The 16,687-nt window shown below is 35.2% G+C and overlaps 1 protein-coding gene across 3 annotated transcripts in view; it reads right to left on the reverse strand.

Annotated features, from left to right (window-relative positions):
* The window catches only part of SYNJ2 (synaptojanin 2), a 130,857-nt gene that overhangs the window by 23,959 nt on the left and 90,211 nt on the right, over positions 1-16,687 (reverse strand). For all 3 annotated transcript variants that reach the window (XM_074309431.1, XM_074309430.1, XM_074309432.1), the window contains exons 12-17: positions 12,469-12,660; positions 10,189-10,270; positions 9,546-9,686; positions 7,030-7,222; positions 3,535-3,693; positions 467-623 (exon numbers count right to left, since the gene is read on the reverse strand). In XM_074309431.1, coding sequence (XP_074165532.1) covers positions 467-623; positions 3,535-3,693; positions 7,030-7,222; positions 9,546-9,686; positions 10,189-10,270; positions 12,469-12,660 — 924 coding nt within the window. The remainder of the gene's footprint in view (positions 1-466; positions 624-3,534; positions 3,694-7,029; positions 7,223-9,545; positions 9,687-10,188; positions 10,271-12,468; positions 12,661-16,687) is intronic.

The following is a 16,687-nucleotide window of genomic DNA, read 5'->3' on the forward strand; positions in this document are numbered from 1 at the left end:
CCCAGCTAAATCTTGACTTATGTTCATCTTTTCACTTTTGAATTAGCAAAATTTAGTCAAATAGAATAAGAAGGCAAAGATCTGAAGGAGCCTGATAAAAGATGCATGTGAAAGAGTAAAATTAAAGAGTGCCAAAGAAGGAGAAGATGAAAAGTCACATCTTTTGAAATTAGCATCCTCTTTCCTTGGACAGAACTAAAATGTGATGGTAGCACAGTGAAAAGTAAAAAAAGGGTGGCAGCACAGGTGGAGATGGTCCAACATTATCTCCCAAAACTTAATGTCCAACTTAAGAGGCTTTGGATAGTCTAGGCATGTGTTTTGTATCTTTCATAACAAAAATCTGGTATGATTTTTGGATACAAGATGTGCTTAGTGCACATGAGAAGTTTGCTGTTGTTGGACTGTTTAAAAAAACGATCACTCTGATGTACCCAACATTTCTAAGTCTTTCATTTTCACTGACCTGTTTTATCAAGAGGATGTTTCTTCCTCCACCATAGTACCCTGTCAGTCCAGGCTGGGGTACGACACTTATCACTTGTATCATAAGCTTCTGAGCCAACATCATATTTGTACGTGGGTCCAAAATTAATTGTACCTTCATGAAAATCCTTAAAGATCTATCAAGAAAAAAAAATCAAATTGCCAACTTAATTCTTCTTGATTTTCTGTGTCAAATGCAAAAATATGTGTATTACCAAAACACTATATATTAATATAGCTTAATGCCATCTTTATGCTATACTATACTATACTATACTATACTATACTATACTATACTATACTATACTATACTATACTACTTTTTATATACTAAAAACAATGCTGAAAATAGGAATGGGAGCTTTTAAAAAATACAAAAGCAAAAAGTGTTGTCCAGTGGTCTGAGTGTCTCAATAAATTAATAATTGCTGATAATTGAAATAATCATGAATAACTAATATTAAATAATTAAAGTAAGGAGGCAAAATGCTGCAGTATAAGAAGTGCTGCTTTTGAAACCAAGGGACATAGTTCTACGTAGGACTACTACATAATCCTTTCTACCTAGGTAACATTGGGCAAGCCACTGTGGTTCTGTGCCTTAATTTCCTCCTCTGTAAAATGAAGATATTAGCTCTCTTAAGATTCCCCTCAGCTCTTTAGCCCTATGATCCTATTCTCTATTTCTCTGCCTTTCTTCAACATAAAGTTTCTCCTAACAATAGCAATGCTTGAGATATGGTGAGAGATGCTCAGGTGTAACCTTATGACTTTTAGAGTTCACAGACATGGAAATGGGAAAATAAAAAAAGTATCATAAGACAATACCTATGGAATGGATGTCTTTTTATATAAAACTCTTCACTATCAGTGCTGCTGGTTAGGACAGAGACAACATAGCAGGAAATTTCTGAGAAATCCCTATCTCATTATAGTTAACAAAGTCTTTCATTTGAAAACTACTTATTGGGACCATTATCAGGTGGGATTCCATGAAACTTGTGCTTTCTGCTTTGGCTCATCCTACCAGAATAATAATAAAGGCTAATCTATGGCACATTTTACATATACTGTCTCTTTTGAGCCTCTCCATATCCCTATTGTTGTTCCTACTTTACAGATAAGGAAACAGAGGCTGTAAGGTTGTATATCTGGCAAATATCTGAGGCCAGATTCAAACTCAATACAAGTCTGGAATTCTATCCACTGAGCAACTTAACTGCCTAGATAATACTAATCAGTTATTGAAAGGGCTGAAAAGAAGATACTGAATGACAGAGAATTAACATCCCCTACATAATTCAGAATATCTACAGCATTTCTCTTACTGATATTCATATTTTAAGGAACCCCTGAAATGTATACAGTCCTGTATGTCAGAAAACAGGAAGAGATTCAAATGATAATAGTATTATGTAGAATTAGAGACAAAAGGAAACAATGAAGTCTCCAACTCTAACTCCTTCATTTTCCAGACAAAGAAACTGACTTAGTAGTAAAATGGCAGCACCATGATTCAAACTTTGGCCTTTTGCCTCCCAAAATAACATTCTTTCTATCAATCATGCCATTTTGTCTCCTCTAGACCAAATCTCCAGGCAAATGTATTTTGAAAATTGTTAGAAATACAGATTAGCATTTTAAATCCTAGGGGTGAAAACATCAATAAAATATCCCCTGTGTTTAATATATTATGAATGTACATAAAATCATACTGAATATATTCAGCTTCTACACACACACACATATACCAATTTTAATCAAAGCTCCCCAAATGGCACTATTTGATGACCCTTGTGCAGATGCACTTCTAGCTCAAGAGTCTCTGTCCAAGTATGGAGAATTATTTATGGTCATTCTGATAGTTACAACAGACTTTAATAAAGTAGACAAAATATCATGCTTGCTGTGCCTATTTTTGAGACTTGCAGCATTATGAACTTTGTTTTATTGGCAGCCAAAGCTAGTTTCCACTTGGACAAAAATTTCCCTGCTTAGCTGGAGTCAGAAGTAACTTTCTCTTTGTATAATTGTCAACTCTTCTTCAAAGTTCTCCAAAACGTGTCCCTTTATTTAAAACTACTCTTTTTGATCTGGAAATGAACTTTTTTTTATTTTTATTTTTTTTTTGCTGTGAGTCATATTACACTTGAGTGAGAAGAGCAGGGTAGGGGAAGAATATGTGTCGGTATGAGTATATAACAACAACCACATACACTCTTTTTTGTTGTTCAGTCATTTTCAATCTTGTCCAACTCTCCCTGAATCTCTGTAGGATTTTCTTGGCAAAGACACCATTTCCTTCTCTAACTTATCTTTTACAGATAACATGGGCAGAGTTAAGTGACTTCCTCAGGGACACATAGCTAGTAAGTATCTAAAGCTGAATTTGAGCATCTTCCTGACTCCAGGCCCGGAGAACTATCCATTGTACCACCCTAGTTCATATTTACTTTCTACTTAATTAGAAATACTTAGGTTCATGGGATTTAGGCTGAAAGGGTCATCATCTAGTCTAACCTCCATTTATAAATTATACCTGAAATTCAGAGTCCAACATCTCCTTCCTTCATTCCTCTACAGGTTATATGTCTCTCTCTATAATGTCCCAGAAACCCCTTCTACTCATGGAGACTCATTCTATCCCAGAAACACCTTCCTCCTCTGAGGTCTCTCCCTTAGACTGGCTGGACCCGGTTAAGTTCCTTTCCAGAACAAGTATCTTCATCTCTTTCCACTCCCATTCCCTTTTCAATTCTCCTCCAAGGGCAGTCTTCTGCCATTAGAATGTAAGCTCCTCAAGGGCAAGGACTGTTTACCAGATCTTAAAACAGTGGCTGGTCCTTTTTGGATTGATATCACAGAGATACTAAAAGGCAAATAAAGGTTTTGAGCTTAGTTCCTCAGCCTCTAAAGCCAGTACTAAGCCAAGCTCATTAGAGTACAGAATCTTCTATCTGATTGATTACTCATTGCAATCAGCCAGTTCAAACTAGCTTTCAGGAATGAGTGTTCTAAAATAAAGTCTCTAACCCCAAAATGGCTTACTTTTCCACTGGATTTCTGTAGTTGTAGCTGATCAAATTCTAGAAGTTTCTTCCAGTCTTGTCTTTTAACAAAATAGAAGACTTCTTCATAAGTAAGATCAATTCGATAATTGAAATCTCCGCACCAGAATACATAATCATGAGAAAAGACACTTCTTCCCTGATTGTGTAAAAACAAACAAACAAATAAACTATTAAGAAAAGCATATTTTCATAGAAGTTGATAGCAAAGGGAGGGCAGATACAGGAACATATAAAATTGGTCAACCAAAATGGCACATAGAATCAGTCTCTTTAAAAATAAACAAAAACAAAGACTTTTTTTACTTCAAAAACCTAAATTTCCTTCTTAGATATTTCCAACTCAATGTTCTATTTTGGATTAGTAGTCATCAAATGTTTTGGAAATGAGTTTCAATTGCAAATGGAAAACATCTACAACAATTTTTTAAATCAATAATAAATTAATAATCAATTTGTAAAAAAAAGTTCAACCACTAAAATTAAGAAAAAATGTAAATTAAACTCTGAAGTATTATTTTGTAGCCATAGAATTAGCAAAAAATATAAAGACAATGAAATTACACTCTGGCAGAGTTGTAGAGAAACAGATACACTCATTCATTGATGGGAGAATCACAAACTTGCTGAATTTTTTGGGAGAGTAATCATTATGCAGTATCAGCTCAAAGTTTTCAAAGCAGCACTTATTTGTAAAAAAAAAAAATTAGAAGCAACTTAAGTGATTAATAGTAGGGGAATGGCTAAATAAATTGCAACGGAGGGGCAGTTGGATAGTGCAGTGGATAGAGCACCAAGTCTGAAGAACTGAATTCACACCCAGCCCTAGGTATCTACTAGCTATGTGATTCTGGGCAAGTCACTTAACTTGCCTCAGAAGGAAATGGCAAACCACTCCAGTACCTCTGCCAAGAAAACCTGAAATGGGGTCACGAAGAGTCGGACTGGATTGTAAAATGACTGAACTATAATGCTTCTTTCAATGTGGCTACTTGTCCTAGTGGATGAAGCACTGAATTTGGAATCAGGATAATCTGAGTTCAAGTTCTGCTTAAGATAGATTGCCATTGTGATTTCCTTTACTTTAGTAATATAGTTTACATTTTAAAATGACAGCTTAACCCAAGCACTTAGTATTACTTAGTAAAATGGAGTTTATGGAAAATGTCATAAACTTCTTATTGATGCCTTCTAAACATTTCACCATTACCTGCAGATACAGCATATTCCTCTATGAATACGCAGCTTCCCCATAGCAGGCAGTCAGAGAGTCTGACGGAGCTTAAAAAACAATGGGTTAAGACCAGTCTTTATCTAAATATTTTGTCTAAAAGTTTTTGCACAGTGTCCTGACAAATTATGGATGCTTATTAGATTGACCATCTAGAATAGTGGTTTCCAAACTGTAAATTGTATAATTATTTTAAGCAGTTTCCAAGTCCAACTGGACACCAAGTACAGTCATGAGGCTCTTTACTTTTGCCACTATAAATTTTCTCAATCCAAACAGCATATTAGCTGAACTAACAGTTCCCCATCACCAAGTTCTTTGCTGCTCCCATCCAGTCCCCAACCCTAAATAAAAATAAGCTGACAGCTTGTTCTTAAGAATAGCTCCATATCACCTAAAAACAGCCATTTAAGGCTCTGTAGGTCTATTTTTCTATGATCCTCTACACCTCTCCCCAGAGGAATCCCAATCTTAGTTTTGAAAAAAAAAAATATAGTCAAGTTAGCCAGAACAAATATGAACATGTGAGATGTGTTGGGCCTAGGACAGACTATTAATTGTAACTGCCAGGAGGGCATGTTACAAATGGCGCCCAATTAGCACTTAGTAAGAACCTAACAGATGTACATATACATGCACGTATGTATGTATGTGTGTGTGTGTGTGGCATATAAAATGTAACTGTTATATAACTATAGGTAGAAATAAATATATGTAGTCATATATACATATGTATATATCTGTGCATATATGTGTATTCACACATACAAAATACACACATTTATTCTGTTAAGAGGGACACATCAATGTCCCTCTTGTGAGTGAGTGAGGAAGATCTGAGTTCAAATTCTACATCAATCCTTTACTATGTGACTGAGCAAGTCACTTAACCTCTTTAGCCTGTTCCCTTATCTCTAAAATAGGGTTAATTTATAGCACTACTTCATAGGATTGCTGTAAGATCAAATGAATGAGATAAAATAAAGCAATTTGCAAATATTTAAAGCACTATACAAATGTTAGTTAAGGTAATATTTGTGTGTGTATGTATGTGTGTATATATTTATAGCAATTGTTATTAATGGCACATGTATTTACACACACACTAACTACACACAACTATTTATTATAAATGTGAATAGTCAATAATTACACTAACTATAAGGCAAAATCTTTTTTTTTTAAAGAATGTTTTTAAAAGAATTTTTAAAAATCTGACACTTTCAGGTTTCAGATGGGCCATTAAAAATGATTTTTTCCCCAAAAGCTCAGCAAAAAATAAATCATACATTTATAAAAACAGAGTGCAATGAAGAACTTAGAAGGCATAAATCACATGGCAAACTATATCCTAAATTAACTTGTATTTTTCCTTATCTAATGCACCACAAAATAATGAAGAGAAATTTTAGCAGTGAAATTTTATATGCAACATACAACCCAGTTAGAATATAGACAAGGAAAATCAAGTCATTGTCAAAGGCTCAGTGTCAACATGACAACTCCATGAACAGACTTCAATTAAACTATTTGCTCACAAGAACCAAGAGAGTATGTAAATGGCTAAGTGCAAAATCCAACCCCGCTGGGAACAACCCAGGGTTTTACTAATGGAAAGCAACAGTACAATTCCAATTTCCTTACTTAGGAAAACACCATGGACCCCACATGGTCACTAGAGGGCAACATTGTTTATGTTATGGTCAGCTTCTCACAGTTTGCTCCCCATTAGGGAATTTTGTATGAGGAGAGAGGATTATTAAATATGAATCAGCTTTTATAATGTTTCCTATCCGATTTCCACAGGAATAGTAGCCATACTAACAAAGGCTGAGATGCATCATAATATACATATGACATTTCGAATTTTGGTGTAATTGTACTTTATTCTAATTAGACTCAAGGGTTCTTTGCTTACTTGCCCAAAATATCAGTGCAAAACACTGAAATATTGGGGGGCATTTCTTTTTATCCAGCATTTTATCTCTTGGGAAATAAAATAGAAATGATACATCAGGAAATTTACAAAAGAACAGAGATATACAAAGGATGGACATATATAAAAGATAAATGTACTAAAATAGAAACTGAATTCAGCGGGCAAAAATAACTGCAAAGTCGCATAAATTGTATTCTACTCCCTTCTCTACCACCACCATCATTATCACGTTCCACCAGACACCTCATGATAGTTTCAAGGGTCTGCCTACCAAATTCCAATTCCTTAGATGTGGAATTTCTTACCATGGGGAAACTGAGCTTCTGTGTAATCTCTTTATAGTCTTCATTCCTTTCTTTCACCTGTGACTGTCCAGCAGTCAAATGACTACAAATAAAACAGAAGCTAGTGCTGTGGAACTGAAATCGGATGCCAACGGCGCCTTTGTTCCCAGCTTTTCCTCCCATGCCGGTCTTCACTGTATCAATTGCTACATCCCTGGGATCCAAGAACAGCAAGGAAAAAAAGTTGGTTTAATATCTCTATGCCCAGAAAGATAAAACCCAAACCATCTATTTGGCACAGGCAATTTAGTATAAAAGAGAGCATTCAAAATTTCCCCTGTATCATTTTGCCAATCACATCTTCAGTAACCAAGGAATACTTTACTATACCCTTGAGAAGACATTCCATTTGTATTATCCCATTATAAAGAAATGTTCTTTAGCCTGATGACTGGTTACTGTATGGCAGTAATAAGGTACAATAGGATTTCAGATATCTTTATGTAAGGCTCACTTTTAAGCAAGCCCTATGTCACAAAAGGTATTTCATAAAACTGAGGAAGCTAAAGATTCATTTATTCTTGCTTTGTACCTGCTTTTTATTGTTTGATCCCACTTTATTCCACTCCCAGCAAAAATATGAATTCACACTTCTGGGAGCACTCCATCTGAATGACGTTATTGTGACCCGAAGGTTGCCATGAGTATAAGATATTCAGGAGTGAACATCCAAAAATATGGCATATTTGCAGAACACAGGAAAATGATGACTACTTGCAAAGGTCTCCAGAGATGATTTCAAACCAACCTTTGTTGAGTGAGGATTCTTATTCTCAGTTATCTGAACATGAGATGGAGTGGACAAATCCATGCCATTTCAAGTATATTTTTTTAATACTTTTTAAAAATATTTTAACCTTTTAATGGAAAAAGCCATTGATGAGAGAGCCCCTGGTATAGCAAAAACTTAAAACTTCATAATCATTACTCAGATCATAACTTGACAATGGTACCTGGGGGAAGAGGTGTGCTTAACTCAACAAGCCTGAGGCCAAAGGGACTATTAATTCACTGAGGGCACTGGTATTAGTATAATTATGCCATGTTTCTAAAATGCACAGGATTCACCAAGATCCTTTGCTTTCAGTTGAGAACACTAAAAATCAAACAACTTGGTTATATTAAAAATTATTGTCATCCCACAGGATACCCAGGGTAAAGGAAAACATATTAAAAGGTTAGTCTTTTGCAATCCTTTATTATGGAAAAGGATTAGAATGATTGGAAAGCAGGCTGTGGATGTTCAGAAATAAGTGTGCTATTTAAATGCTGCTATGATAGTTTGTGTCCTTAGGGTCCCCTAGGGTACTGGCTGAGGTGTTCAACAAGGGACAAATATATTTAATTAGGGAGGAAAACTCCATAGTTTCAATGCTGTGGGGCCATTAATCACATTAACCAGGAGTAACTGGAGTAGATGTAAAATGATGTGCTTGGGGCTAAGACTCAATCAAAAATTAGGCAGATATCTTCAATGAACTCAAGGATAGGTTCATCTAATATAAAAGAAAAATGAATACTTCCATTTGAAATAATATAGCAAGCATTTATTAAGCAAACCTATTATGTTTTGGCACTTGGGCTACCAAAATAAAAGATTAAAAATCCCTATTTTTCTTTCTAAAACTTTCTAAAATTTCTATTTTTAGAAATTTAGAAGATTTTCACTTTTAGGAAATAACAATGGATGACAACTTTAGAAGCTTTCCAAGTGCAAAACATACTTTGAAATCTTTTAAAGAGAGATGAAAGAATTGACATTTTTGCTTAGATACTCAACCTTCTTGGTCACAAAGTTTACGTAAAAAAAAAAAAAAATCACTAAGAGATTTCCTTTCCTTTGTCAAAATTAGTATAATGGATTTTAAATATCAATGACAATTTGCTAATGTTGATTCCAAATCCAGAATTAGCTGCCCAGGAAAAGAGGAGTCTCATTCTACCACCTAGCACCACACAATTTAATCTTTTAGTTAGGAGGCTTATATAAGTCCATATCAAAAACCAGTTAATCTGGGTGAAAGCTATAAGATGGGGAAAACCATCATCAAAAAAAGCAAAGCTTTTTAAACTGTGGCTAGTGACTTCCCATAGGGTCACATAACTGAATGTGGGAGATGATGTGAAAAATTTGGCAACAGTAAAACCTTTCTGAACATAGTGACCCAAAATTAATTCAAAACCAAACTGTGACAAATCCAAAGTGTTTTTGGCAGCACTTGCCCATGTTGCACTGCTTGACTTCTGTATGGTTCTGAATACAAAACATGCATACTTTGCACTGCACATGAACAAACACTGCCAGAAATTTGAGACAGGGTTGCGTAAAAATTTTTTGGTTGAAAAGAGGTCATGAGTAGAAAAAGTTTAAGTCCTGAAATAGAGTACAAATATTTGCAGCTAACTCCTGGCTCCCAAATATAAAAATAAAAACAAAACAAACAAACAAATTCTGTGAATAAATCCAATTTTCTTACCTGATAAATGGAACATGGTAAGGGCGTACAAAGATATAAAGGCAGACGCCTACAAGCTGAGCAGAAGTCAACAGAATGTACCTATGAGACCTCGAGATAGCCTTCTGAAGTTGCTCTCCCCACATTTTTCTGTTGGTAGTGCTAGAAGAAAATAAAATACAAAAAAAAAAAAAAAAATGCGCACATAAGTCATTTGGCTGGAAGACTGTTTTTATTCTTCCGGTTCTCAAGACACCATTTCTTTCTTTCACTATTGAAAGCATACTGTTTAATCCTACACTATGTAAACATAAGGTTTGTCTCCCAAGTTAGTCAAGTTCTTTGAAGGCAAGGAATGGTGATTAAAAAAATAAACCATCACAACGTTTTATTGAACATTTAAATTAAATTTAAAAATTCTAATGAACAATTCTAATGAATAAGAGGATATGACTGAAATAGCATGCTTTAAGCACTAAAATTAACTTACTTAAATATGAAGTTACTAATACATTTTAGTCGGTTGCATTAAAGTTTAATGTTAATATTTAGATAATTTTAAAAAATATCCTAACACATTGATCATGGTCTGTATCTGCAGATCCCTTTTATGTGATTCACATTACAATCCCACTTACCCCATCCACAATACTTTCTTACTTACCTAGCATTGACAATATTTCCTGCACTCAATTCTACCATCTCTTCAAATCCCACTGCAAATATGTCAGCTGGGCTGTTGTCATCTGGGAAGTAGAAATCAAAGGAAAAAGACATAAAAGAAAAAAGTTCAGTTTCTATGAACCCCAAATTATTTAGAATTGCAAGGTGTCAGCACTGGAAGAAATAATAACATTTTTAAAGTGCTTAGTGTATTTCAGTCACTGTGTCAAGTGCTTTACAATTATTATTTCCTTTGAGTCTCCCAATCACCCTGGAAGAAAGGTATTATTATTATGAAAAAAAAAAAGCATTAATAAAAAAAAATTTAAGAAGAAAAACAAAAACACAGTAAAGGAAGTCAATTACATTGAAATATCATTATGGAGATAAAAAATTCATAAACTTCAGTTTTGTGAGAGAAAGGAGAAAGGAAGGGAGAAGTGGATGGGACAGAGAAGGTGAGGGGGAGGGAGAATAGTGAGATCTAGGGATTCCATGAATTTAATTATCCATCCTATCTTTGTTCTCCAAAGCCAAAAACAATTAAGAGGCAATTACAGCAATTCAATGAACTTCATCCAGCCAGGTCATGTCATTCCAACATCAGGTAGCTGGCCCCAATCTATTAGTAGAAAACATACCTCCCTCTATTCTAGCCTTCCCACTTCACTCCCACATATGTAGGGGAGACCTCTGGTAGAGGGATTGCAGTCATCTCCAATTGTGCTTTTTTTTTTTTTTTAAACTGCTTATTCATCCAACAGGTCAGCCATGAAGTTAACTAGCTTAGAATTTCCACTTCTTAACAGAGTGACTTGGCAGGACTAACCAACATTTCTTTCATTTTCTTAAACCAAGGCTTCAGAAGGAAAACTGGAGAGCTTTTCTCACTGCAAACTGATTCCAATTCCATAAAAGGCAATAATTTTAGTATAACCTTCGAGAGGAGTAAAGGGAGTCTATTTCATTATATTAGAGAGTTTGTCGGTGAAAATCTAATTGGTTTTATAGATTTGATATACTAAAGCCTCATAGGTTTTCCAATGCGTTCAAGATTATTAATTGGTGTACTATTTACTCCTACAGAAACTCCCACTTAGTTATGTCTCCTTATGCATGCAAGAGGAGGCGGGGAGAGGGCAAGAAAGAGAGAAAGAGAGAGAGAGAGAGAGAGAGAGAGAGAGAGAGAGAGAGAGAGAGAGAGAGAGAAAGCAGGGCTACAATGTGTATGTGCAAAAGTTCAAGAATGGGGCTTGTAATGCAGCCTTGAAAGTTTGCCAAGGAAGCATCTATCTAATGTGTAAATAATCACAAGGCAAGTCCATTAGTGAGATTCACAAAAATACAGCAATGCAATACTGCTGACCTTTTCTAGAACTATAAAGGCATTGAAAAATGGACCCACTCATGAGGGAGGTGTGAAGGGAATTGGGAGAAGAGGGAAAAATGCATTCCTCCAACCCTAGAAGGGCTCTGAGATCATGGACTGGCATATCAAGGCAAGGAGTCATAGGTTTAGAGCCATTAGAGATCATCTACTCTGGAGATTTTTAACCTGGGGTTTGTGAATTTTTTGTTATTTTGATAATTGTATTTCAGTGAAATTGATTTCCTATAAGTATTTTATTTTATGCATTTATTTTGGGAAGAGTTCCCTCCCCAGGCTTTGACAGACTACCAAAGGCAAGTCTATGACCCCATGAACGCCAAAGACCTGGATGTGGTCTTACTCCTCATTTTACAGATGATGATGAAACTGAGGCCCAGAAAGATTATATGATTTGTCCAAGATCAAGTAAATAGAAAGTGGCAAAACTGGGACCTGAGTCTCGATTTCCTGACTCCAAATTTAATATTCTTTCCACAGGTTCGAACAACCAAAAAGACAAATTGTGTATCAATTTAGAATTACTTTAATTTTGGAGGAATGCAGGTGCTTAACTAGCAACATTCACTTCAGCAAAAACCTGGTTAATTTGCTTTTCTAGAAAAATTCCAACCATAACTATAAGCTAATTTCCAGAGAGAGCAATAGTTACTGTTTGTCCATTATAGCAGAAAAGAGTTTAAAAAAAAAAAAAAAGAAAAGAAAAAAAAAGAAGGGGAAATGGGAGAGAAACTTAAGATGGTTTTTAACAGGGTTTTTAAAACATTCTGAAGAGTCAAAATTCCAAATACCAAATTCTTAAACATCAGTAACTTCTCAAAAAAGGAGAGACCTGGGAACTATGTTAGAGAATTAAGGGAACTTAAACATGGCAGGTCAGCTTTCTGTTCTTACCTTGAAATTCAGTAGCCCCGGAAAGTTTGGGAGAATCCAGCAGCCAGTCAGTTAATTCTCCAGTGCCGAGAAGGTTACTTCTGAATTGTTTTCCTCCATTTACATTCCAGGTTCCCATGGCAATCCGAATTCGTTTGAAATTGGTGAATTCTGACTGCCGTTCTGACATGGCTTTTAAGATCCTAGGAGTCACTATGAAGAATACGTAAGGAAAGAACGTTCTGGTACAATTCAAAACCCACAAGACAGAAAAGGGAAATCAAGTTATCATAGTATTAACCCGAATCAAATTTGTGAAAATGATGGGAAACTAAAGCAATTTGAAACCACTTTAAAAAAAAAAAAATCCCTAAACCGAGTGATATAATTACTAAGTGTCTACCACAAAAGGATTAAAGAAAATACCCATATATACCAAAATATTTAGGGAAGCAAAGAACTGGAACCAAAATTGGCATAGGCCAAATGAAGAGAGATGGACATATTATGTATGTGAATGTAATGGACAATTACTGAGCCATAAGAAATGATGAATCCTGGAAGGACTTGAAGGGGCCATAGACAAATATGGGAATTTCATCATAGGCTCTAAAAAGTCTCTGTATAATGGAAGTTCTCAGTTCCATAGACAATCTTCTTATTCTTTGTATAGTGAGACATTTATATTTGTTGAGGTTGGCTTACACAAAATAATTTTTTTAAAAATAATGGGCAAAGTACCTTGAAAAGTACAAACTACTGTATAGCAATGGTACCATTAAGAATTTCCTCTAATGTCAAAGAAACTCAGGACTAGAATATGATCCCATCCAGCAAAATCACCAGGACTCAATGAAAGTAGAGTGTGTGTATACATGCACTCTTCCAGGAAATCTCCCTAGAGGTTATCTAATTAAAAAAAAATAAACAACAAAAAACCTGTGGTCTTTTTTAAAAAGGAATTTCTTATTACAGTTTTATATATATATATATGTGTGTGTATATATATATATGTGTGTGTGTGTGTACATATACATATATATATTATGTATCACATATATGTTATATATATATATATATAGTTTAATAATATATATATTATTATATAGATTTTAATGATCCACTTTTTATTAACATTCACTGTACTGGATAAAATGCTAGAATCTGCCTCAGCCATTTATTAGTTATGTAAATCTAACTATTCTATGGCTCGGTTTCCTCATCTATAAAAAAGAAATAACAAACACTTTACAGAGTTGTTATAAGAATTAAAGGTGATAATATGTGCAAAGAGTTTTACTAATATTAAAGTGTTATGTAAATGGTATAGCTATAGTAATCTTTCTTTAACCAGACTAAGAATTTAATGGATGTAGGGCAGCTCCCCCATTGAAAAAAATTCTCTATACCCATACAGGTCAGTTCATTTTCTGCAACTTAAACTCAAGAGAGTTCCCTAGGCCACAGAGAGGTTCATTGATTTGTCCAGAGAAGAGACTTCAACCCTGATCCTTGCAAAGTTAGCCTGTTTGTCTGTTCCACATTGCCCCTGAAAGGAGGCAAGCATTGGAAGATAAAGCATTCACCTTGCATTTATGTGCTTCAAATACCAAAATTCTTATATATGGAGAGAACATTTTTTTTTTAATTTTTATTTTTTGCTGAGGCAGTTGGGGTTAAGTGATTTGCCCAGGGTCACACAGTTAGGAAATGTTAAGTGTCTGAGACCAGATTTGAACTCAGGTCCTCCTGACTTCATTGCTCTATCCATTGCACCACCTAGCTGCCCTGAAGAGAACATATTCTTAACTGTTTGGAGAGAATTCAGTGAATCAGCCTTCAGGAATTTGGGGTTTTTTTCCTCCCAATTGTGCCATATATTTAAGGGGTACAAAATCTGTTAAGGTGGAAATCATTTACATTTGTGACTAAGCATTTGAGAATTCTTCAATGGGAAGATCTTTTCTACTTATGAAAAAATATATTTCACTAGAAGCCCAATGATGGAGCTCGCTAACCACCTCCAGATAGAGAGGTGATGAATTCCAGATGCAGAATGAGACCCAGCCAATGTGGACATTTGTTTTGTTTAACTATGCAGATTTATTACTAGGGCTTTTTTTTTTCCTCTTTTTCCCCCTCAGTGTGGGAGGGTTAGTAGGAAAATAATAAATTTAAAAGTTTTGGGTTTTTTTTTTTTTTTAAACAGTCTAATGATAGCATATCCATACAGCTAACAACTGAGTCGTTAGGTGGCTGCCACTTCCTATCCCAATGGTAGCTATCAAAAATAGGCAAAAGACAGTGGGAAGGATGAAGAGGAGCACTGCTTCTTTTCTGAAAACACTTTCTGTCCTGGTTTTCCTTTATTTTTCGGTTCCCTTAGGATGTAGTGATTGAACTTTCTTAAAAAACCTAAATGATTTTCATGTTCTAGTCTAGTCTAGTCTAGTCAAAGCAAAAGAAATCTAGAGTCAATCCTATATCTGATTTTTAAATCTGGCTTTTCTTTTTGCATTGATCAACAATTATATTGCATGCACCAGCTTGTGGGAGGGTGAGAGGGGAATAAACAAACTGAATGGGCAGCTCTTTAGGACCACTGGGAATGAGATCCCCGGCAGTCTCTACCTATTGGATGGCTTCTCTGAGAACCTCTATTTGAGGAAAATGACTAGTCCTGCCATCCCTTCACTTCTCAATAGACTTCTCCATCATGGACCCTGACCTGACTAGTCATTTCTGCCCCTTATCCCTACCTTTTCAGTTTCCTTTTTTTATGTTATCTTTCTATTTTGAGGGCAACCTTTTCTTTTAGTTTGTATTCATATTTCCAGTGCCTAGCACACACTAGGTGTTTAATAAATGTTCTCTGACCAACAATGAGACTCTTGAGAGCTTCTCTGCCCTGTCTAGGAAAGGTTTTCCATGGGCTAGACTTTTGGGGAAAAAAAAAAAAAAAAAGAAAGTAGTTTCAAACACCTCCTAACTTGGCCGTCATTCCCTCAAAGTCTCCATCACAATTCTTTGCCCATTCACTTTTACCATTCCTTTGTATGGTCATGGCTGTTGTGTACTCTGTTCTTTGTTTGTCTAGAGCTGCCATTTCCCTTACACTGTGAATTCCTTGGGAAAAGAAAAGGCTGTTTTTTATCTTTCTTTGTATATCCAGTGCTTAGTCCAGTGCCACATGTATAGTAGGCACTTAATAAATGCTAGTCGATCGACTCTTCTGTGGGTTAGTAACAGAGTCTTCATTTGATCACTCACTTCACAATCGTGGGGCTCTTTCCAATAAGACCATATTACTTTACCTTTTTTTTGTGGGGGAGGCATGGGAGGCTATCTATAATTTCATTAGTACAGGGAATTCTTGATGAAGAAATTTCCTCCATGAACCCAGATCCATACCAGTTCAGTAACTTCTAATCTTAAGAGTTAAGAGAAATTAAGTGACTTGTTTGTCTTATTTTCCTCATCTGTAAAATGAACCGGAGAAGGAAATGATAAAGCAATTGCTCCAGTATCTTTGAGAAGAAAACCCCCAAGACATGAATGAAGTGACTGGACAACAAAAGAGCTTGGAAGTGTCAAGGACAGGACTTGAATCCAGGACTTCCTGACTGTCATATAATATTGCCTCTCCTCTCTAAACTGTACAACAGTATCATGGCATTAACACTAACAATTTATTTAACTTATTGTTGGGCATTTTGGTTTCTGGTTTAACTGAAAATATATAATGCTGCTACAAAAAATTTTTTTTTTAAAAGAGAGCTTTTTTTATTATTGTTATCAGCATTTTCAAGGTATGTTTCCAAAAATGAATTAGGTCATTCTTTTTCTAAATTGTAATGCTTGTGATGTATAATTATTTCAACATTTTAGCCAACATGTTTGTGATTATCTCACAAGATAAAGCCTGAGAGCCAATGTTGTATGATAGAAAGATCATTGTATTATTATATGAAGACTTGGAGTTGTAATCCCAAACCTCCAAACTGCCTATTTCTGAGGGTCAGAACCATCTCTACTATCTCCATTTTATTCCATATACATCTCATTTGTATATATGTGTTTGTTTTCATGTTTTCTTCCCTGTTAAATTCTCTCCATGAAGAAAGGGATTACCTTTTACCTTTCTCTGTATCCCCAATGCTCACTTAGCACAGTGTCTGGCACATAGTAGGGATTTAATAAATTTTATTGACTTTTTACTTCCTTATTGGAACGTAAGCTC

This window comes from Sminthopsis crassicaudata, chromosome 4 (assembly GCF_048593235.1).
Source record: "Sminthopsis crassicaudata isolate SCR6 chromosome 4, ASM4859323v1, whole genome shotgun sequence".
NCBI classification, from domain to species: Eukaryota; Metazoa; Chordata; class Mammalia; order Dasyuromorphia; family Dasyuridae; genus Sminthopsis; species Sminthopsis crassicaudata.